Raw genomic sequence first — 22,012 nt, forward strand, 5'->3', positions numbered from 1 at the left:
GGTGCAGCGCCTTAGGGTTCTAAATTCTCAGCCCTCTTTCCTTGCCACACTGGGCAATGGTCAGCTGACAAAGCCATTACCATGCCTATTCTATGGGTTGGAAGACTGAGCCCAGCAAAGGTAAGTGATTTGCACAGGGCCACATGAGGTGGCAGGGCCAGGGCTCATTTCCCATTGGGACTGGTAACTGCACCTCTTAGAGCCACCTGCTATAGTCCTGCCTGGGGGCAGATTCCACCCCCTCCCCCATGGGGATAATCAAGAGCTGGGTTTGTGAAGGGCCTGAAGCTACAGACAACTGACCTGGGGATGAAACAGGTGATCTGCCACACTTGCAAAGTTAAAGGCAGAGACCCGCCAAGGCAGGCGCATCCATGAGGATGTAACCTCATGGATTAACCATTATCCATGTACACTTATCCTGTGTACACTTGCTCACACATAAGGATTCCTGCTAGGCTTCCAGCAACCCCTGGCCCTCCCAGGAGCCCATGGAGGGACTGTGGACAAATAGTCCAAGGGACCACGGGAGGCAAGAGGAAGAGCCAAGGGTGACCATGGACCACGGGGCTCCACAAGGGATGGGATTACATTTCACTCCCGGAAAATAAAGCCTGGCACGTTGATGCTTGAAGCTCAAGAATGAATAGCAGAGGGAGAGATGTGGACTCCAGCTCACACAGCCAGCCAATTTATTCCCTCCCTATTCTAATTTCAACTCTGGGCTGAGCTGCTCCATGGCAGTGACAGTAGAGGCAAGCAGTGATTCACAAAGACCAACAGTTGAGACAGAACTGGAGGCCAGAGTTCCCACATGCAGCTTCTCATCTTGAGGATGGAGCTTGCTAGCCAGGCATCAAAGTTCCTCACACAACGGGCCCCTGCGCTGAGCCTGTTCTCTCACTCAGAAAATGAAGGTAAATGAAAGTACCTACTCCACATGGCTCGTTATGACTGTACGACAAGTTTCCGCACATAAGATACGGATACCACCACCTAACCCCGCCTGGCACCTATTAAGCACTCAATCAACGTCAACCCTATCATCTCTTAGGCTTTCTCTTTCACCGTCACCACCCACTTGTTGCAGGCAGATTTCACAAATGGATTCCCTTTACTCTGCAATCTTCCAGTGGGCTTCTCTGCCCCCCATCTGCCTGTGCTGGATGGCCCCTGAGCAAAGCACTGTAATAGGTGCTAGGAAGGACACGAAGAAGTCTATGTTCAAACATGTTCTTGCCCTCAAGGAGTTTACATACAAGAAACCAGCTTAAAATTATGTGAAAGGGGCAGACAGGCCAGGAATACGGGGGAAATTAAGCAATTTAACTTTTTATTTAAAAGAGATGGGGTCTCTCTGTTGCCCAGATTGGTCTAGAACTCCTGAGCTCAAGTGATTCTCCTGACTCCCTAAGTGTTGGGATTACAAGCATGAGCCACCACGCCCAGCTGCAATTTAATTTTAAATCAGAGTTCAAAACAATAGAATTTATGCCACTGTGTGTGCCTGCCAAACGAACTGAACAGACAGTAACTGCTCTAATAGTTCAGAGGAGGGAAAGATCACCTCAGGCTGGGGGCGAGGGATGGGCTTAAGGAGGGGCACTATTTGAGCTGAGTCTGGAAAAACAGCCAGAATTACAGGAAGCAGAGAGGCTACCAGAAAGTGGGTGTAGACCAGACTGAAAGGAGGCAGCATTCTCCTCCTTGGGCCCTGGGAGCTCCTGGGGAGTAAGACTTGAGTCTCCCCCATCTCTGCAACCCCACTGCAGGTACATAGTAGTGGCAGTTTGTGACATGAACGGGCAAACAGCCAGGGCAGATGCAGCTAACGGGTAGCCCCCAGTGCTTTTTGCACCTCTCCAAGATTGGGTGACTACCAGTCCCCCGACCCCTTCACCTACCCAATCCTTTCCTGTCCTCGGTTCTTTTCCACTGTCTCCACCCTGGGAAGTGGCATCAACACAGGAGGGCATTGTGCTCCTTCAATGTGGTCTATTCATACACATATAGCCCCTTTCCACTGCTCAGCGTCGGTGATGTGACTCAGAAGGGCCACATTTTCGCTGGGTCCCATCTAAAGGCCTGACGCTGCAGTGAAGGGCATGCTAAGTCTAGGCACAGGTCCTGGCAGCAGGAAGGAGACAGAGCCTCTCCCAGGCACACATCCCCTTCTCTGTTTCTGGAAGAAGACTAAGAAAGGAGTGGGAAATCGCGGGGAGGTCCAGGCCCAGGGCTAATAGGTGGATGGATCTCCTGGGTTCAGTTCCTTCTCTGAGCCGGCTCCCACTCTTCTGGGATGGTCAGGCCCAGGAGACTACACGGGCCACCACGCCCCTGCCCCAATGCTGGAGCATCAGAGAGAAAGTTGGGGCTGGGTTTTGTTGGAGATGATTCAGCATGTTCAGCCAGCAGGCCCTCCATGGAGGATTCATGTCCAAGGAGGGTGGAGGTCATCCTACTGACATCTTGCTCTAGAGGTCCAATGTCCTGCTGTCCGTCTACAGCTTGCTCCAGAGCTGGGATCACACAGTCCACCTCTCACTTCGGGCCTCCACAGTCTGCACAAGGCCTTCACCCAGCACAGCAAAGTCCTCCAGGATTGCTTCAACATTGGGCACCATTACTAGCTCCCCACCTCGAGACATCACCATGCGCCCCTTTGTGCTGGAGGCCTGGGGAAATCAGAGAAGAGATGTGGGTTGAGTGTCACAGCGGCACACCCAGAGACACCAAGCTGGGTACAGAGTGGGGGTGGTGGGGATAGAAACACAAGCCCATACACTCCGCACCTGACACGGGTTTGCCCATAGGACAGACTACACACAGACATGCATGCCCACACAGAACCACGTGCACACACTCAGGAACACAGCTGTCACCAGCCAGCACACCTTGAAGGGCTGGGGCTGGAAGCTGGTGGGCTTCCAGAGGACACCAATCACCTCTCCACCATGCTGGTCATAGAAGAAAAGGGCCAGATCCCCAAAGGCCTCCTAGAAAGGGACAGAACAGAGAAGATTATAGGCAGGCATTTAAGAGCTCCTCCACAGCCTCAGCTTCACCTGGAAGTCCCCTCCCCACGGTCATTCAGCTGTTTAGGACCAACCCTGAGCTGCGTCAGATAGAGCTGAGGAGGATCATAGCCCAGCACGGGCATCAGGGATGAGGGCCCCGGCTGGCTGAGCAGGCCCCGGCAGAAGGAGGCAGCTGGTGAGTCCACAGCCTGGCGGTGCCGCGGGATATGGCGAGGAGACAGGCGAATCAGCACATCGTAAATGTCCAAGGGCGGCCGGAACACTGTCTAAGGAAGGGGAGAAGGAGGGGTCAGCAGGACCCCCTTGACTGAGGAACTGGACCACAAACCTCTCCACACGCCCACCTTGGTTTCCTCCTTCCATCTGACCACCCTCTATGGGCCCACCAGCCCATGTGAAGACTGAAGCACCAAGACCCACAGAGCAAACAGCTGTTGCATAGTCCAGCAGAAGGAGCACAGGCTAGAAACAGGAGACCCAGATGGAACCCAGGTTCCCCAGGCTCTGCCACCCCAGGCACCACAGCAGCTTCAACACCTCCTCTGTTCAGTCTCACCAAACAAGGGGACCGGGTCTCCTGTGAGATCCCTGAACGCTGAACTTCCAAAGACAGAATCCCCAGAGGCCCTGGAGTCACTGCTGGTCACAAGCTTACCCTGATGTCCCCAGGTCCCCGGGGATCCATGAGCTGCTTCTCTAACATGGGCAGGGCTTCAGCTGCCAGGACCACAAGCTGCTGCAGGATCTGCGGGGTACAGACACATCAGACTGGAACTGAAGTGGGTCTCTCCCAGGTCAGGCTGGGCCTGCTTTTTCCTTGGGAAGAAAACCACACATTAGGGGGCAGGTATGGGGTTGAACCTGGGCTGAGGGTCCATCCTGTGTCCACACAGAGTTTTTGCGGTCTTGGGGGGTAACAATGACCATGACGGGGAGCTGTGCCCGAGTTGCCAGGAAGCCACTGCGGATCTCCACCTGCTCCTCCACTAGAGACAAGAATGGGTCCTGGGTCAGCCTGCTCCTCCCTGTAAGACACCCTCTACTCCCCCAGGTCCTCCTACGGTGCCCCCAACGGCTGCTCATCACAGGTATTTTTCAACACTCCCCCCCACCAAGTGGCAAAGGTGACGAAAGGGACATCGCATTTGCCTCAACTGGGTGGGGCATTAATCTCCCAACCTCAGCCCAGAGGCAGAATTTTCCACTGCTTGGCACCCCCAGTCTGGTTTCCCGGCCTGCACAAGCTGAGTCTTGCCCCTGGCCCCCTCCCACCATGGGCTTCCACACACCTGGGGAATTAGGAACCTGACACCCTGCTCTCTGCAGAGACCGAGTGCCTCACGTTACAACCACAAATCACCACTCCCACCCCCACCAAGAGGTCTGAGTATCTGTGCTACACTTCCTAGCTCCGTGCCCTAATACTTCTTACCTGGTATTCAGGATCCCCCTTCTATTCTCCTCTTCCTTCCACAGCCCCCCGCCAGGTAGCTTGCTTACCACCCTATCATTCTGTCTCTGACAATTAAGAGCAAACCATGTCATAATGGTCAGGCTGTTCACCTGGACCTCTTCTTCATGTCAGGCTTAGACATCTGGGGCTGGGGAGGCACAGAGAAAACCTAACACTGCCAGGGAAACCCTTGCCTGCAATCCATAAAGAGCTGTTCTTCCAGCAGTCTGACCCCTGTTCTACCACTTACCAGTGAGCTCATTATTGAGATTGACAAAGAGGGGGTTGTTCTTCCAATCAAACGTTGATACCAAGAAAAGGAATCGAAGGAAGCCAACCTGGGGGGAACTAAAGGGCTGGAGTAAGCAAAGAATCCAGGGCCCAGCCACATATCCCCAGGCTTCCCTCAGGCTGTGGAGCTCAGACCCCCTGGTGTGGATTGGCAGGGCAGGGCATCTTAGAACCCCTTCTGCCACTTGCTCAATCACCCATTCCCATGTAGACTTAGGGTGCAGCACAAAGGATGATGGCTGGCCGCAAGGAAACTTCGCAGCTAGGGAAAAAGTGGAGGGAATCACCTCGGAGGGGTGAAGGGCTCAGGGTGCAGGAAAAGGGCAGCGGCCACCAGATCCAGGCTCTCATCAGCGAAACCCTCACCAAGAAGCTGGGCACGCACCCACCGCTTGGCCAGCCGTGCCACACCAGAGAAGGCTGGGTGCTGCTGCTGCAGTCTGCGGAGAGAAGGGGAGTGTCAGCGAGACTCAGGGCCCCACCACCACTGTTCATCCAGCCCCTACCCAACGCCAGCCTCAGTGATAATAGGTTACATATGTAATCTCATATTCTCTTAAGAAATGCACCAAGAAGTTGACCCTAGTGTTATTTCCATTTTACAGATGACAAATATAGGGACCAAGGAGGAAAATCTGATCATAGGGTCACAGTCAGTAAGTGGCAGAGCCAGGATTCCAGAACCTGCCTGACTCCAGAACTCATACCCCTAACTATGATACCATCTGGCCCCTGGAGAGACAGGTGGCTAGGCGAGGAGAATGGGGGCAGGAGGGGGCCTACAGACAGGAAGAAACTGTGTCAGTGGCCTTACCCGTGCAGGGCACTGGTGAGCAGCGGCAACTGCCTTGTGTCTCTCTCAAGGCGGAGGGAGGCAGCTGTGTCCCTCAGCGAGATCATCCCCTCTGGGCTCTGCACCTCCTTCAGGATCTGGGGCTCCCGCTGATAGGCCACGCGAATCCGAAACACAAATCCATCCTGTTGGAAGAAGGTATGGAAAGAGAAGGATGTGTCAGCCCAGAACCCCGGGAGTACTCTGTGGCCTACAGCCCTATTCCCCAGCGTGGTACCCACAGGGGTGTCTTCTTCCATGCCCTGACATCCCTGGTGCCCCCCTTCCCTGGGGACATATCTGCCTGCACCAGCCTAACCTTAAGGACATCCGTGTGCGTGGCAGTGGCACAGCACTGCAGACCATGCTGTTGTGTCAACAGCTCTGCCAGGCGCAGCTGGAAGGCAGCTCGGACCCGCTGCACGGCCTCAGCGTCCTGTGGCCACTGGCCACTGCCCTCCAGGTGACAAACCACTGAGGAAGAAGAGTCAGAGGTCTCATACTGTGGCCTGGAGCTGGAACTATCCCTCCCACTCCCTCCCAAGGGCCCTCTTACCGGTCATGGGCTCCACGTAGGCCGGACAGGGCTTATTGAGCCGGGGCAGCAGTGAGGACCGCTCCCGCAGAGGCTCATAGAAGGAGGAGGCTGGACGGACTGGAGTTGGTGGGAACACCTGTGGAAGAAGAGGGGCTGAGGAATGGGCCTGGGACTGGGAGGGAGTGCCCAGAGTCAGGAGTTGGAAGTGGGGAATACTGGGTGACTGGAGCAGAGGTGGGGCCACTAAGCAGAAAGGTCACCTGCGCCGTTGCACCTCACCTCTGTGTAGCGCAGCACTGGGTGAGCTCCCTGAACAGCAGACACGGTCAGTGGGAGACCCTCTAGCCCCCACAGTAGGCGACTGAGGTCGTCATAGCAACGTACCGCCGCTACCAGGGCCTCCTCGCCTGTGCTGGAGGTCTGAGAGGGAGAAGACGGTCAGGAGGCTGGACCCTACAGAAGGCCAGCTTCACCTGGATTCTGCCCCAGCTCAGGCTGCAGCAGAGCCAGCACCGCTGCCTGCTGGACATGCCAGGAAGTGCAAGCTGGCCGAGGCTGAGAGGACTCTCCCCACAGGTTGATTACTCTACAATCACTAGCCTTGACCCCAAGACCCTTACCTCTTTCAGGCCTTGGATAAGTGCATCCAGGGGGCCCCCCACATAGTGGACACAGGTTTCTGGGATGTCAGCATGGCTGAAAAAGAGACAGAGACACAGTGAGAAAATCTGGGGCTGTGTTCTCGCTCAACTGCCTGGGCCAGACCCCCGAAAAGGCTCTCCAGCCCACACTGCCTTCTGGAATCCAGATGCCAACACTCACAGTGCCAAGAGGTGGGTGACCACCTGGTGGGGAATGAGGCGCTTCTGGGACATAGAGGCTGCCTCCCAGACTACAGCTTCCCGAATGGCTCCGTCCTGGAAACGCCGAAGCTCCGAGCGGGATCCCCAGAACTGGCGGAATTTAGCAGCCTGAGGAGGCAAGGGTGGTAGTAGAGCTGGGGAAGGAAGGGCTCTGTGGACCCTCCCCAACAAACTTCAGTCCAGGTGCCATGAGGACGAGCCGCCCCATTCCTTCCAGTGTACATGCTGGGGTCCCCCACCTCAGGCTGGTCTGCCTCTGGACCCAGCTCAAGGACGCTGGTCAGTCCCTCAGGCCGGAGAAGGAGTCCCAGGGTCAGGGTCCCAGAGTCTTTGTGCTTTGGTGGATCTTGGCTGATGTCCCACTGCAGGATTTCAAAAGACTGAGCTCAGTCCTCCAATCCTCCAGCCTGGCCTAGAAACCTACTTTCTAGCTAGCTAGAAACGCCTAGCTGGAGGAATGGTGTGTCCTTTGTGTCTCTTGGGACCCTGGATCCAGCCCAACTCAGACCCAAACTCCCCAACCTACACCACCTCACCTCTGGGACTGGGAGTCGAGAGTGAGCCAGCAGCTTCAGCCGAGCCCCCAGGCCCTGCTCCAGGAGGGTGGTCAGGGGGCCCAAAGCAGCTGAGACATAGTCCCCACCATTGTCCTGCAGCTCTGGCCAGAGCTTCAGCCGGTGGCACGCTGCCTGCAGGCGACTCAGTGGACGGAGACTGGAGGGGTACAAAGGGCCAAAGAGGGGTAATCCGGTTGCTGGCCCCTAGTACCACCTCCTCCCTGAATGATCTGAGCACCTGTCTGAAGACCTTTGCCCCACCACTGTAGCCCCAAAGAGACAGGACCCGCCAACATACCCTGTCACCCCTAAACTCACTGTAGGACATGGTCGAAAGCCCGGATCATGGGTTTGGGAGTCATCAACAGCAGGTGGAACCCGTCGTCAGCTCTGCTGTCCAGCAACATCATAGACAGCCGTGCCTCATGCTGCACCTGGAGCCACAGAAGGGACCATCCTTGTGCCCTTCATTGATCCAAGGGCTTAGACCAGGAGATGTGCCCTAAAGTTAGCTCTTTGAAGAGGAGTTTCTGGGGTTCTGGTACTTGCAAAAGGGACAGAGTCTGGGCTGAGACATCAGGGGAACACAGATTGGGGGCCCATTGGTACCTGGTGGTAAGTAGAGGCAGTGACATCAGCACAGAGGTTGAGACGGCCTGAGGAGTCCAGGAAGACAACAGAGAAGGCCTGGTGGAAGTCAGCCAGGGCCGGCTTGGCGGGTGTAGAGAGAAGCAGGTCAGGATTGGCACCTTACTTGCAGGCCTCCTGGCATAGACCTGGCCCTTCCCCAACTCACCAAAGAGGGATCTGAGCTGAGACATAAACTGATCCCGTTGACTGTCAGGTCTGCAGTGGCTGAAGTGAATCACAAGTGTATTAGAAGGTATCCCCTTCTGGGGACCCAGCCCTAATGACACCCTCCCTCAGCCAATTCAGTTTGCTCATCTATCTGATGGCAAAACACCAAAAGACCCCTACTGGGATGAGAGGATTCCCAGGAGGAGTGGAGCCCCTGGCCTTTCCCCACCTAGTTGCCTCACCCAGAAACTGCAAGACACTTCTCAGGACCTGGTAGCCACTCATGGTGGTATGGATCTTGCGTGTAGACACAAGGAAGACAACCAGCATGGAGACAAGGAACCCAGTAAACCCACCCTGGCCCTGAAAGAGACAGGGAGAGGCTGAGGTCAGAGCCTGCCCATCAAACAGGCGCTCAGGTATGGAGGCTGCGCCGCTCCCAACTCACCTTGTCCAGCTCCCGCTGCCGCAGCCAGACCTTCAGAAGTGCCACGCCATCCTTCAGGCCCTGGGCTAAACTCAGAACGGTTGACAGCAGCTGCAAATGGGACTCGAGAACTGTATCTTGCAGGACCCATGTGTTATAGCGGGGGGTAGGAGGCTCTGGGCTACCTGTGGGATGAAAAGGGAAGCCATGACAGGAAAAGTCCCCACACCTCTTCCCTCCAGCTCCACCTCAACACCAGGGCCTGCTCACCATCCCCTGCAGGACTCTGCCCTCGGTACCAGGCAGAGCGCACATTGTTCTTGGTTGGCAGCAAGCGGCACGGGCGGAAGAAGTCAGGTGGAGGGCACGGATGCAGACGTACAGTGACCAGGCGCTCATCCTTTCCTGTCAGAGACAGTGAGTGCTGAGACTCTGCAGGAGCCCTTGGAGCCAGAGGGCTCCCCATCCTGTCCCCCCATACTCGAGGCCTCCGTGCCTCTGTGCCTCCTCCTCCAGATTTACCACCCCATGCTATGCCCTCAGCCCAATGTGTGCCTCTCACCACGCGGCCGCAGCAACAGTGAGGGTTTCAGGTGGCAGCCATTTGTGTAGGAGAAGCAAACACTGCCAAAGAGGGGGTCCTGGCCCAGGTGGTGAGCCAAGTGGGCCAGGTAGAGGGCACGCTTGCGGAAGTAGCGCTGGTTCAGCCCGTCCTTGTCCTGTAGGATTTCCTGGAGGGGCCAGGGGAGAAGAGAAGGCCAGGCACATAAGTGCTTGTGGAGCTGTGGGCCAAGGTGAAACCAAGGTGAGAGAGCCAGGGCTCCTCTGCTGACAGAAGTGCCTGAGCCACGGTTAGCAACACTAGGCCCAGTTCTCATATCTGGAGAGCAAAGCTCCAAAAGGACAGCAACTGGCCCGAGGGATCTAAGCTGCCTTCGGGATGCTTGTAATGGTCTGCTCTTCTGATTTAGAATTCTGACTTCAATCCCCTGGCAAGCGGCAGATAAGAAAGAGGGATCCAGGATTTGTAGGTAGTCAGGTGGTGGGCCTCTATCCCCTAAACCCTGGACCTTACCCTGGGCATGGTCAGTGCCACATCCACATTGATGTCTGGCCGGATGCAGGTGCCCAGAAGGTAGCTGCCCACAACAGTAACCTGGGTTGGGGGCAGGAAGCGGAAACAGCCCTTCACGGCATAGGGCACTTGGTGGAGGGGCACTCGAACCCCAGCTGGGAGCCATGCCTGGTCAGTGAGCTGTGGGGGCAGAGACAAGGACACATACTGATTCAACTGCCTTCCTCACATGTACCCTTTATGTCTAGAAGACATTTTAACACATCAATATGTTTGAAACCAAACTCCCAATCTTCCCATAACTATGTCTTCCTTGCTAAGACAACTCCGTATGAGTTGCTCAAGCCAAAACCACTTAAATCACCTTAACTTAGCTCTGTTAAGAATACCCATTTTACGAGCTGGGCGCGGTGGCTCACGCCTGTAATCCCAGCACTTTGGGAGGCCGAGGTGGGCGGATCACGAGGTCAGAAGATCGAGACCATCCTGGCTAACACGGTGAAACCCCGTCTCTACAAAAATAATTAGCCGGGCATGGCGGCGTGCGCCTGTAGTCCCAGCTGCTGGGGAGGCTGAGGCAGGAGAATGGTGTGAACCCGGGAGGTGGAGCATGCAGTGAGCCGAGGTCGCACCACTGCACTCCAGCCTGGGGAACAGAGCAAGACTCTGTCTCAAAAAAAAAAAGAATACCCATTTTACTACCAAAATGTATTCAGAAATGGATCACTTCTCTAAAAAGAAAACTTTTTTAAAACAGAGAGAGGAAAAGATTTAAAAAAAAAAAAAAAGAAATGGATCACTTCACTACTTTCCTCCCTAGTTTGAGGAGCCACCATTTCTCAGTGCCTAGACTAGTTCCTAACTGGTCTCTCTAATCTCATCATTGTCCCTCTCCATTCTACTTTTGACACAACAGCCGGAGTAAATTTTTCTAAAACTAAACTTTTTAAGGCTGGAAAAGTGAACTTTTTAGGCTGGGCACGGTGGCTCACACCTGTAATCCCAGCACTTTGGAAGGCCGAGGCGAGCAGATTACCTGAGGTCAGGAGTTCAAGACTAACCTGGCCAACATGGTGAAACCCCTTCTCTACTAAAAATACCAAAAAAATTAGCTGGATGTGGTAATCCCAGCTACTTGGGAGGCTGAGGCAGGAGAATCGCTTGAACCCGAGAGGTGGAGGCTGCAGTGAACTGAGATCGCGCCATTGCACTCCAGTGTGGAGGACAAGAGCGAGACTTCGTCTCAAAAACGAAAACAAAAACGTGAACTTTTAAAAGTTAGAGGGCATCACTGTTCTGCAAAATAAAATCCAGCAGTGGCTCCCCATCTCACCCAGAGCAACAGCCAAAGTCCCTGTTTCGGGACACAATGCCCTGCATGATACGCGACTTTCCCCATCACCTTTCTGAACTCATCTCCTTCTGTCTTCCTCATTCATTCCAAGCAATGTAACTGGAACATTCCTGCCTTTGTGCCTTTGTACTGGCTGTTCCCCCTTCCTGGAATGCTTTTATTCCCTTAGATATCTATATAGCTGACTCACCTACTTCAAGTCTTTACACAAATGTCACTTCAATAAGGCCTACTTTGTGAACACCCCCTTTAAACTTGTAAACCACTCCCATCCTCTAATACTCCCAATCCCCTTACATTGCTCGTCCTACTTTTTCCTTTTTCCAGTGTTTACCACATTCTAACATTGGCATAGAGTTTGCCTGTTATGCTTATCTATTAACTACAACCTCAGCATTAGAGCATAGGCTATTATTTACTGATATATCCTAAGAACACAAATACTGCAAGGCATGGAAGTACTTGCTGAATGAATACACAAATGACCACGCTCCCAGCTAAGCTTCCTTGCTGTGAGAATGAGCTCCCTGCACCCCAACCCTTAAACAGAGTAACAGCAAGGCCCCTGCTTGATATACTCCCACTGGAGGTCTCCCTTGGGCTTCCCAGTTCCCCAGGCCACTTGCTTACCTCTGTCTCAGGGACTGAGGGCACCCTCACGACCCGCTGGTTGACCTCCCGTAGGAAGGCATCAATCCGATCCTTCTTCTTCTCTGACAGCCTTACTTCCTTTAGTAGCTCCTCTACCTGTAAGAGAGGGTAGAAGACAGTCCATCAGCCTCAGGGTCCCAGGTACACACCTCGAACAAAAGCTGCAGACACTCAACAGTACCTGTAAACGAAGCAAGCTGGAGTGGAACAAGATCTCAGTCTCCCGAAGGCGATTAAGCTCCTCATTGGTAGGCTCCTTGTACAGTTCTGCCCTGCTGAGCTTCACTGGCTGCAGGAGGCCCTTCGCTGGAGGTTCAGCCAAGGTACGCTTCCTGGAGGATGCTTTCTTCCCCTCTTTGCCTGTGCCTTCCAGGGCTGGTTCCATCACCTGTGGCCAGTGAGGGAGAAGCCATTTTGAGGTAATAGGTATCTAGCATCTGCTGCCTAAAGTGCCACCATGATAGGTTGTGGGTAAAAGCTTCACCTGCTCCGTCCCTCTTTTGAGTAGGAGTCAGATTTTGTAAAACTCAGGAGAATCGTTACTTGGATGAACATCACTGAGCACTGAGCCGAAAATTCCTTGAGTTAAGAGCTCTCCTGTCTACCTGACACCACAAGCATGGAGCTCTGTTTGGAACTGGTAGGGATAGAAGCTGACTGGGCCCAGGCTGGACATGGTGGCTGACGCCTGTAATCCCAGCAGTTTGGGAGGTGGAGCTGGGTGGATCAGCTGAAGTCAGGAGTTCGAAATCAGCCTGGCCAACATGGGGAAACTCCGTCTCTATGAAAAATATAAAAATTAGCCGGGTGTGGTGGCACATGCCTGTAATCTCAGCTACTCGGGAGACTGAGGCAGGAAAATCACTTGAACCCAGGAGGCAGAGGCTGAAGTGAGCCGAGATCGTGCCATTGCATTCTAGCCTGGGCAACAGAGCAAGACTGTCAAAAAAAAAAAAAAAAAAAAAAAAGAAGCTGACTGAGCCCTGCCCTAAGTAATGCCCAGGACCCTTGTATTTTCAGGAAGTTTCCTCTTCTGCTGATATAGGTCTGGGACTTCTCAAATGTCTTTCCCATTCTCGCTCCAACCAAATCCTGCCAGGTTCCACCTCCTCTAGGAAGACCTGACTGCCTCAGTATACACTAAGTACTCACTGGTGGAAGGAGCTAGAACCGACTGGACCCCAGAGGATACATTTAGCAAGTCATTAAATCCTCAAAATAATTCTTGAAGACACTTGAAGTCCCACTGTTCACTCGAGGTTCCACAACTGGTACACCCGTACTATGAGCAGGCTTCAAAGGCAAGCGTGCAGGATCCCAAACCTTTTCCCCTACAGCCGTGGGCCCATCCCCTCCACGATACCTCTCATCCCAGAGAGCCTTACTGGAGCGCTCCAGGAGAGGCACCGTATGCCCTCCGCTACAGCGGGGAGCACAGAACTGGACACAAATTCTGTGGAGGGAGGAAGATCCCGCTTATCGTCAAGGACCACCAAATAAAAGAAACGACCCAAGTGTGGGTCTCTTCAACTTTGAGGTGCAGAGCTCCAAAAGGGAGCAGAGGCTCTACTGGCTTCACTGCTTCTAACCAAATACTGCCAGGTTCCATCACCCCTAGCAAGCCCTGCCTCAGTGCCACAGGCTGGAAATATCCTCCAGGATGGGCCGCCGGCATGGCTTTCACCGGCAAGCTGTCAGGTCACGCCATCTCGGGCCCTGCAGCCAAGGGAGCGCACATTGAGCCTCTGTTCCTCCCCGATGGCTCAACCCACCTCTGGCTCTCCAGTCGCTCCGCGAAGCTGCTCTCCAGCTGGCGCCGGCCCCATCACTCGGGGTCCAGCACTCTCCCGCACTTCAGATTCTAGCCGGGTGTATACCGCATAGCTTCCCACGTGGGCGGAAATGCCTAACTCCAGGCCCAAGTCCAGCCCACCCCAATTCCTCAGGACTCCACCCACTCCAGAGCTATTGGATTATCAGTCGGTTACTCGCTTGCCATTGGCCGGGCAGTCTCAAGGCGCGCCCGTTAGGGGAGGGGACAAACGGGTTTCTCTGCTTTACGGCCTCTTCGCGACGCTAGAACGGAAGCCTGCCCGTAGCTAGGCCTTTGCTTTCTTTTCCTCACGTCCTTCGCGTGGCTGCAATCGGGAAGGGCGGAGCTAGTTTGTTCCTTTTGGTCAGGTTGTTTGTTTACAGCAGTTATTCCTCCCTTTTTCTTTATTTGCTACACCTTATCAGTTAACAAATCTTGTCAGTTCTACCTCCAAAACATACCTTGAATTTATTCATTTTTCTGTGTCTTCACTGCCAGGTTTAGCCCGTCACATCATCTTGTTCCCGAATTATTGTTATGGCTTTTCTCCAGTTTTTACTTATTACTTAGCTTATTACAATTTTAAGTAATTTAGTTATTTTTATTTTTATTTATTTATTTTTGGAGTAGTCTTGCTCTGTCGCCCAGGCTGGAGTGCAGTGGCACCATCTCAGCTCCCTGCATCCTCCGTCTCCCAGGCTCAAGCGATTCTCGTGCCTCAGCCTCCTGAGGAGCTGGGATTACAGGCAGGTACCATCACACCCGTCTAATTTTTGTATTTTCACTAGAGATGGGGTTTCCTCATGTTGCCTAGGCTAGTCTCAAACTCCTGACCGCCAGTGACCCGCCCACCTTGGCCTCCCGAAATGCTGGGATTACAGGCCTGAGCCACTGCTCCCGGCCTATTTTTAAAATATTAAAAATTTAAAACAAATGTTGCAAGAATAATATAATGAATGCGCATATACTCTTCACCTAGATTCACTTAGTGTTACTATTTTGCCAAGTTTATGTTTACCTATGTATTTACATATTATTTTGCAAAACCATTTGAAAACCAATCACACATCTCCCTAAATACTTTGGTATGTATCTACTAAGATCAAGAACTACCTCTTATATAAGCACAGCCCGATTATGAAATTAAGGAAATTTAATCGTGATTCAATACTAGTATACAAATTCCATCTTTAAATTTTGTCAGTTATTCCAGTAATAACCGTTATATGTTTCATTTTATTTCCTAATGCAGGATCATCTAAATTCAACTATTACTATATACATATATATATATATATATGTATATATATATATATATTTTTTTTTTTTTTTTTTGAGAGAGAGTGAGTGTCCCTCTGTTGCCCAGGCTAGAGTGCAGTGGGTCGATCTCAGCTTACTGCAACATCCACCTCCTGGTTCAATTGATTATTGTGCCTCGGCTTCCCAAGTAGCTGGGATTACAGGCATGCACCAACACACCAGGCCAATTTTTGTATTTTTAGTAGAGACAGAGTTTCACCATGATGGCCAGCCTGATCTCGAACTCTGGCCTCAAGTGATCTGCCCTCCTCAGTCTCCCAAAATGCTGGGATTACAGGGGTGAGCCACCGTGCCCAGTCTAAAAATTTGTATTGAAGTACAATATACATAAGGAAAAATGTACATATCCCAAGTGTAAAGCTTGAATACTAACAAACCAAACATACTCATATAGTCAGCTCCCAGAAAATAAGCAGAACATTTCCTGCACCTTCAGAATCTCCCCTCATGCTGCCCTCTAGTAACTCTGCCCCCAACAATCACTATTCTGACTTCAAACAGTGCAGGTCAGTTTATGCAATAGCTTTTTATTTATTATTTATTTATTTATTTATTTTTTGAGACAGAGTCTCACTCTGTCGCCCAGGCCGGAGTGCAGTGGCACGATCTCGGCTCACTGCTCCGCCTCCCGGGTTCAAGTGATTCTCCTGCCTCAGCCTGCCAAGTAGCTGGGACTACAGGCACCCGCCACCACGCCCGGCTAATTTTTTGTATTTTTTAGTAGAGACGGGGTTTCACCGTGTTAGCCAGGATGGTCTTGATCTCCTGACCTCATGATCCACCCGCCTCGGCCTCCGAAAGTGCTAGGATTACAGGCGTGAGCCACCGCGCCCGGCTATGCGATAGCTTTTTAAGGAAGTTTCAGAAGAGCGGTATGTCCATTTTCAATTCATTTTCCACACAGCTGCCAGAATTAGTTTTCTAAAATAGAAATTCTATCATGTCACTTCCTTTTAAAAACTCATCAGTGTCTTCCAATTGTACTTAAAACTAAACACAGACTTCAACTTCCATAAAGTCATGATCAATATGGCCCTTCACTTGCTATTCCTTCTTTTTATTTTATTTTATTTTTTTTGAGACAGAGTCTTGCTCTGTCACCCAGGCTGGAGTGCAGTGGTGCAATCTTAGATCACTGCAACCTCCGCCTCCCAGATTCAAGCGATTCTTCTGCCTCAGCCTCCCGAGTAGAGTAGCTGGGACTACAGGCACATGCCAACACATCCGGCTAATTTTTGTATTTTTAGTAAAGACGAGGTTTCACCATGTTGGCTAGGCTGGTCTCAAACTCCTGACCTCAAGTGATCCGCTCATCTCAGCCTCCAAAAGTGCTGGGATTACAGGGGTGAGCCACCTTGCCCAGCTATTCCATCTTTTTTGTGGGAGAAGAGGGGCAAGTTCTCGCTCTGTTGCCTAGGCTGGAATACAGTGGTGGAATCACACCTCAGCCTCCTGAGTAACTGAGACTACACACGCGCACCACCATGCCTGGCTAATTTCTGTATTTTTGTGTAGACTTTCGTCATGTTGCCCAGGCTGGTTTCAAACTCCTGAGCGCAAGGAATCTGCCGGCCTCGGCCTTCGAAAGTGCTGGGATTACAGGCATCGGCCACTGCCTGGCCCTCATCATTTTTCTTGCTACTCCACCCCTGGTTCCCTGAGCTACAGCAACATCAGCCTTCTTTCAGTTCCTTCGTTGTATTAAGTTCTTTCCTAACTCCGGGACTTCACCCAAGCTGTTTGTTCCATTTGGAATTTTGCTTTCTTGGCTTTTTCTCCTTTTCATCTTTCACCTCTCAGCATAAATATCACCTCTGGACTCAAACCATCCTCCCACCCCAGCTTCCTGGCTAGCTGGGACCACAGGCGTGCACCACACACTCGACTAATTTTTTGTAGAGACAGGATTTCACCATGTTGCCCAGGCTGGTCTCAAATTCCTGGACTCAAGTGATCCTCCCACCTTGGCCTCCCAAAGTGCTAGGATTACAGGCTTGAGCCACTGTGCCCGGCCAAGGTCTTAACTAAAGTCCTAAAATATGTTCTCTAAACAAATATAGATATGTTTTCTTTTCTTTTCTTTTTTTTTTTTTTTGAGATGGAGTCTTTCTCTGTCACGCAGGCTGCAGTGCAGTGGCAAGATCTCAGCTTACTGCAACTTCCACCTCCCAAGTTCAAGTGATTCTCCTGCCTCAGCCTCTGGAGTAGCTGGAATGACAGCCACACACCACCACACCTGGCTAATTTTTGCATTTTTAGTAGAGTAGGCCACCATGTTGGCCAGACTGGTCTTGAACCCCTGTCCTCAAGTGATCTGCCCTCCTCTGCCTCCCAAAGTACTGGGACTACAGGCATGAGCCACTATGCCCAGGCTGTTTTCTCTTTCTTTCTCCCTCCCTCCCTCCCTCCCGCCTTCCCTCCTTTATTTTCTTTTTTTTTTTTTGAGACAGAGTCTTGCTCTGTCGCCCAGGCTGGAGTGCAGCGGCAAGACCTCAGCTTACTGCAACCTCCTCCGCCTCCGGGGTTTAAGCAATTCTCATGCCTCAGCCTCCCGAGTAGCTGGGACTACAGGTGCACACCACCTCGCCTGGCTAATTTTTTGTATTTTAGTAGAGACAGGGTTTCACCATGTTCCCCAGGCTGGTCTTGGACTCCGAACTCAGGCAATCAGTCCACCTTAACCTCCCCAAGTGCTAGGATAACAGGCGTGACCCACCACGCCCAGCCTGGCCAATATGTTTTCTAAAACGTTTCTCTTATATCATCCATTTTCCTTTTAGTGCTTTTTACAATTTCTGGTTATCAATTGTCTCTCCTTTTGTTTTACTTTTATTTATAAATTTATTACTATTTTTTTAGAGACAGGATCTCACTGTCACCCAGGCTGCAGTGCAGTTGTAGCTCACTGCAGCTTGGGATACCTGGGCTCAAGTGATCCTCCCAAGTAGCTAGGACTACAGGTATATGCCACCATGCCCAGCTAATTTTTTAATATTTGGTAGTGGTCTTGACCTCAGAACCTCAAACAATCCTCCCTCATCAGCCTCCCAAAGCACTGGGATTATAAGCATGAGCCACTTGCCCAGCCCAGTTGTCTCTTTTTGCCCTTGACTGTGAATACGTGAAAATGAGGACCATGTGTACATGCCCAATACCTAGCACACTGTAGGAACTTAATAAATGTTTACTGAATGATTGTGACCATAGTCAATCCTTTTCGTCTTTCCTTTAACCATTGTCTCCCTCAAATTTTATGCCCCAGTTGCATTGAACTACTTGGGAGTTTTCTTACTCTAATTTGATTTATTTCCTGGGCCTTTGACCTTGCTGCTCTTTGCTCAGAATGTTTTGATTGATAAGGTTTACTGGAGGAATGGAGCTTGTGCTAAGTGTTGAAGCATGGTTTGAATTTGAATTGACAGAGGGGAAGAAGCAGCATCATTGAAGTCTAAGAAAGACCAAAAAGCTGTGAAATGAATTGACTATTCATTCCATACTTAATGATCAAGCCCCGTGGTCAAGAATGGTCAAGAATTGACACATTGTAATCTCAGAACTGTGGAAGGCCGAGGTGGGAGTCCAGGAGTTCAAAACCAGCCTGGACAACATAGTGAAACTCCATCTCTATAAAAAAATACAAAAATTAGGCCAGGTGTGGTGGCTCACGCCTGTAATCCCAGCACTTTGGAAGGCCGAGGCGGGTGGATCACCAGGTCAGGAGTTCAAGACCAGCCTGACCAAGATGGTGAAACCCACCTCTACTAAAAATACAAAAATTAGCCAGGCACAGTGGCAGGTGTAATCCCAGCTACTCAGGAGGCTGAGGCAAGACAATCGCTTGAACCCAGGCCGCAGAGGTTGCAGTGAGCCGAGATTGTGCCACTGCACTCTAGGCTGGGCAACAAAGTGAGACTGTCTCAAAAAATATATATATAAAAATTAAGGCCGGGCATGGTGGCTCACACCTGTAATCCCAGCACTTTGGGAGGCCAAGGCGGGTGGATCATCTGAGGTCATGGTTTTGAGACCAGCCTGGCCAACATGGCGAAACTCCGTCTCTACTAAAAAAAATACAAACATTAACCGGGCCTGGTGGCACGTGCCTGTAATCCCAGCTACTCGGGAGGCTGAGGCAGGAGACTTGCTTGAACTTGGGAGGCAGAGGTTGCAGTGAGCTGAGATTGTGCCACTGCACTTCAGCCTCAGCAACAGAGTGAGACTCTGTCTCAAAAAAACAAAAACCAAAAACCAAAAATTAGCTGGGTGTGGGCCAGGCATGGTGGCTCACGCCTGTAATCCCAGCACTTTGGGAGGCCGAGGTGGGTGGATCACGAGGTCAGGAGTTCAAGACCAGCCTGGCCAAGATGGTGAAACCCCATCTCTATTAAAAATACAAAAAATTAGCCGGCACGGTGGCAGGCACCTGTAGTCCCAGCTATTCAGGAGGCTGAGGAAAGAAAATCATTTGAAACCGGAGGGTGGAGTTTGCAGTGAGCCGAGATCGTGCCACTGCACTCCAGCCTGGGTGACAGAGTGAAACTCCGTCTCAAAAAAAAAAAAAAATTAGCTGGGTGTGGTGGCACATACCTGTAGTCCCAGCTACTCGGGAGGCTGAGGTGGGAGGTGGGATTGCTTGAGCCCGGGAGGTTGAGGCTGCAGTGAGCCATGACTGCACCACTGTACTCTAGCCTGGGTGACAGAGCAGACCTGCCTCAAAAATAAATAAATATATAATTAAAATAAAATTGTATCCTGCCCTAACATTTTCAGTATTAGGCACCTTTTTAGTCACTTTCACTGGTACTCACCAAAACTTGTAACAATATTATCTACTAACTACTTGTTTTTATCTGTTTCTGTCTCAGAGACAGAAGGTAAGCTCCACAAGGGCAAGGACCACTTATTTCTGTCTCATTTACTACTGTATCCCTGATATTAGCACAGGGCCTGTCACATAGGAGGCACCCAATAAATTTTTTGAATGAAAGAAAGAATGAATGAATGAATGAATGAATGGCTCATTCTCAACGGCACTTCAGAGGCTGAGAGGAAACAGACACATAAATGCAGTGCAGCATGGGGGGTGCTATGATATGCACAGATTGCCGTGGGCACATTAGAAAGATTACTGTGAGAAAAGGAAAACAGTTCAGAGCAGTCTGAGCTATGTGAGGTATGCAACATTCATCAGGCCCAAGGAGGTGAGGACAGGACTTCAGTTATGCACCCCTCACACACATGTCCAAAGTCATTTTATGTATTTTTGTTTTGTGCTATTTTGTTTATTTGAGACAGGGTCTCCCTCTATAGCCCAGGCTGGAATGCACTGGTGCAAACACAGTTACCTGCAGCCTTGACTTCCTAGGCTCAAGCAATCCTTCTGCCTCAGCCTCCCGAGTAGCTGGGACCACAGGTACATGCCACCACACCCAGCTAATTAAAAAAATAATTTTTTTTGGCCGGGTGCAGTGGCCAAAGTGCAGTCCCAGCACTTTGAGAGGCCAAGGTGGGTGGATCACCTGAGGTCAGGAGTTTGAGACCAGCCTGGCCAACATGGGGAAACCCCATCTCTACTAAAAATACAAAAATTAGCTGGTCATGGTGGCAGGTGCCTGTAATCCCAGCTACTTGGGAGGCTGAGGCAGGAGAAATCTCTTGAACCTATGAACTGTCAAGAGACGGAGGCTGCAGTGAGCTGAAACCGCACCACTGCACTCCAGCCAGGGGGACAAGAGCGAGACTCTGTCTCAAAAAAAAAAAAATTTTTTTTTTTTAAAAGATGGGGTCTTGCCATCTTGCCCAGGCTGGTCTCAAACTCCTGTGCTCAAGTCATCATCCTGCCTCCACCTCCCGAAGTGCGGGGACTTCAGGCATGAGCCACCTCACCTGGCCCAAAGGCTATTGTTAAAGCAGGGGTCTCCATCCCCTGGGCCACAGACCGGTATGGTCGTGGTACAGTCCATGACCTGTTAGGAACCAGCCACACAGTAGGAGGTGAGCGGCAGGGGCATATTACTGCCTGAGCTCTGCCTCCTGTGAGATCAGCAGGGCATTAGATTCTCATAGGAGCACAAATCCTATTGTGAACTGTGCACATGAGGGATCTATGTTGCACACTCCTTATGAGAATCTAACTAATACCTGATGATCTGAAGTGAAACAGTTTCATCCTATTCCCCCCCAACCCTGTAAAAAAATTGTCTTCCACGAAACCTGGTGCCAAAAAGGTTGGGGACCGCTGATTTTTTTTTTTTTTTTTTTGAGACAGTCTTGCTTTGTCACCCAGGCTGGAGTGCAGTGGCGGGATCTCCGCTCACTGCAAGCTCCACCTCCTGGGTTCACACCATTCTTTCCTGCCTCAGCCTCCTGAGTAGATGGGACTACAGGCGCCCGCCACCACGCCCGGCTAATTTTTTGTATTTTTAGTAGAGACGGGGTTTCACCGTGTTAGCCAGGATGGTCTCGATCTCCTGACCTCGTGATCCACCCACCTCGGCCTCCCAAAGTGCTGGGATTACAGGCGTGAGCCACCGCGCCCAGCGGGGACCGCTGATTTAAAGGCATTTAGCCAGGTATAGTGGTTCATGTCTGTAATCTCCCCACTTTGGGAGGCTAAGGCAGGAGGATGGCTTGAGGTCAGGAGTTAAAGACCAGCCTGGGTAACATAGTGAGACCTTGTCTCTACAAAAAAATAAACAGGCCGGGCTCGGTGGCTCATGCCTGTAATCCCAGCACTTTGGGAGGCCAAGGCAGGCGGATCACCTGAGGTCGGGAGTTCAAGACCAGCCTGACCAACATGGAGAAACCCCATCTCTTCTAAAAATTCAAAATTAGCCAGGCGTGGTGGTGCATGCCTGTAATCCCAGCTACTCGGGAGGATGAGGCAGGAGAATCACTTAAACCCAGGAGGTGGAGGTTGCTCCAGCCTGGGCAAGAAGAGCAAAACTCCAACACACACACACACAAAAATAAAAATAAAAAATAAATAAAAAATAAAATAAA

The 22,012-nt window shown here is 51.4% G+C and overlaps 1 protein-coding gene across 24 annotated transcripts in view; it reads right to left on the minus strand.

Annotated features, from left to right (window-relative positions):
- Nucleotides 1-1,316: 1,316 nt before the first annotated feature.
- The window catches only part of NOL6 (nucleolar protein 6), a 49,910-nt gene continuing 29,214 nt past the window's right edge, over nucleotides 1,317-22,012 (minus strand). For 22 of the 24 annotated variants that reach the window (XM_055351743.2, XM_063696297.1, XM_055351742.2 and 19 more), the window contains 25 exons: nucleotides 12,059-12,265; nucleotides 11,857-11,973; nucleotides 9,873-10,052; nucleotides 9,360-9,528; nucleotides 9,068-9,202; nucleotides 8,819-8,982; nucleotides 8,613-8,733; nucleotides 8,369-8,427; nucleotides 8,182-8,283; nucleotides 7,891-8,006; nucleotides 7,552-7,729; nucleotides 7,255-7,377; nucleotides 6,975-7,123; nucleotides 6,773-6,848; nucleotides 6,432-6,572; nucleotides 6,171-6,288; nucleotides 5,934-6,088; nucleotides 5,597-5,760; nucleotides 5,070-5,222; nucleotides 4,742-4,839; nucleotides 3,900-4,024; nucleotides 3,694-3,783; nucleotides 3,110-3,304; nucleotides 2,895-2,996; nucleotides 1,317-2,675 (listed from right to left, as the gene is read on the minus strand). In XM_055351743.2, the coding sequence (XP_055207718.2) occupies nucleotides 2,526-2,675; nucleotides 2,895-2,996; nucleotides 3,110-3,304; nucleotides 3,694-3,783; nucleotides 3,900-4,024; nucleotides 4,742-4,839; nucleotides 5,070-5,222; nucleotides 5,597-5,760; nucleotides 5,934-6,088; nucleotides 6,171-6,288; nucleotides 6,432-6,572; nucleotides 6,773-6,848; nucleotides 6,975-7,123; nucleotides 7,255-7,377; nucleotides 7,552-7,729; nucleotides 7,891-8,006; nucleotides 8,182-8,283; nucleotides 8,369-8,427; nucleotides 8,613-8,733; nucleotides 8,819-8,982; nucleotides 9,068-9,202; nucleotides 9,360-9,528; nucleotides 9,873-10,052; nucleotides 11,857-11,973; nucleotides 12,059-12,265 (3,387 nt within the window). In that variant the 3' untranslated portion in view covers nucleotides 1,317-2,525. Of the gene's footprint in view, nucleotides 2,676-2,894; nucleotides 2,997-3,109; nucleotides 3,305-3,693; nucleotides 3,784-3,899; nucleotides 4,025-4,741; nucleotides 4,840-5,069; nucleotides 5,223-5,596; nucleotides 5,761-5,933; nucleotides 6,089-6,170; nucleotides 6,289-6,431; nucleotides 6,573-6,772; nucleotides 6,849-6,974; nucleotides 7,124-7,254; nucleotides 7,378-7,551; nucleotides 7,730-7,890; nucleotides 8,007-8,181; nucleotides 8,284-8,368; nucleotides 8,428-8,612; nucleotides 8,734-8,818; nucleotides 8,983-9,067; nucleotides 9,203-9,359; nucleotides 9,529-9,872; nucleotides 10,053-11,856; nucleotides 11,974-12,058; nucleotides 12,266-13,649; nucleotides 13,825-19,597; nucleotides 19,717-22,012 lie in introns of those variants that run through there. The other 2 variants (XM_019033933.4, XM_004047930.5) reach the window with 2 other exon arrangements.

Source organism: Gorilla gorilla, chromosome 13 (assembly GCF_029281585.2).
Source record: "Gorilla gorilla gorilla isolate KB3781 chromosome 13, NHGRI_mGorGor1-v2.1_pri, whole genome shotgun sequence".
Classification (NCBI taxonomy): Eukaryota; Metazoa; Chordata; class Mammalia; order Primates; family Hominidae; genus Gorilla; species Gorilla gorilla.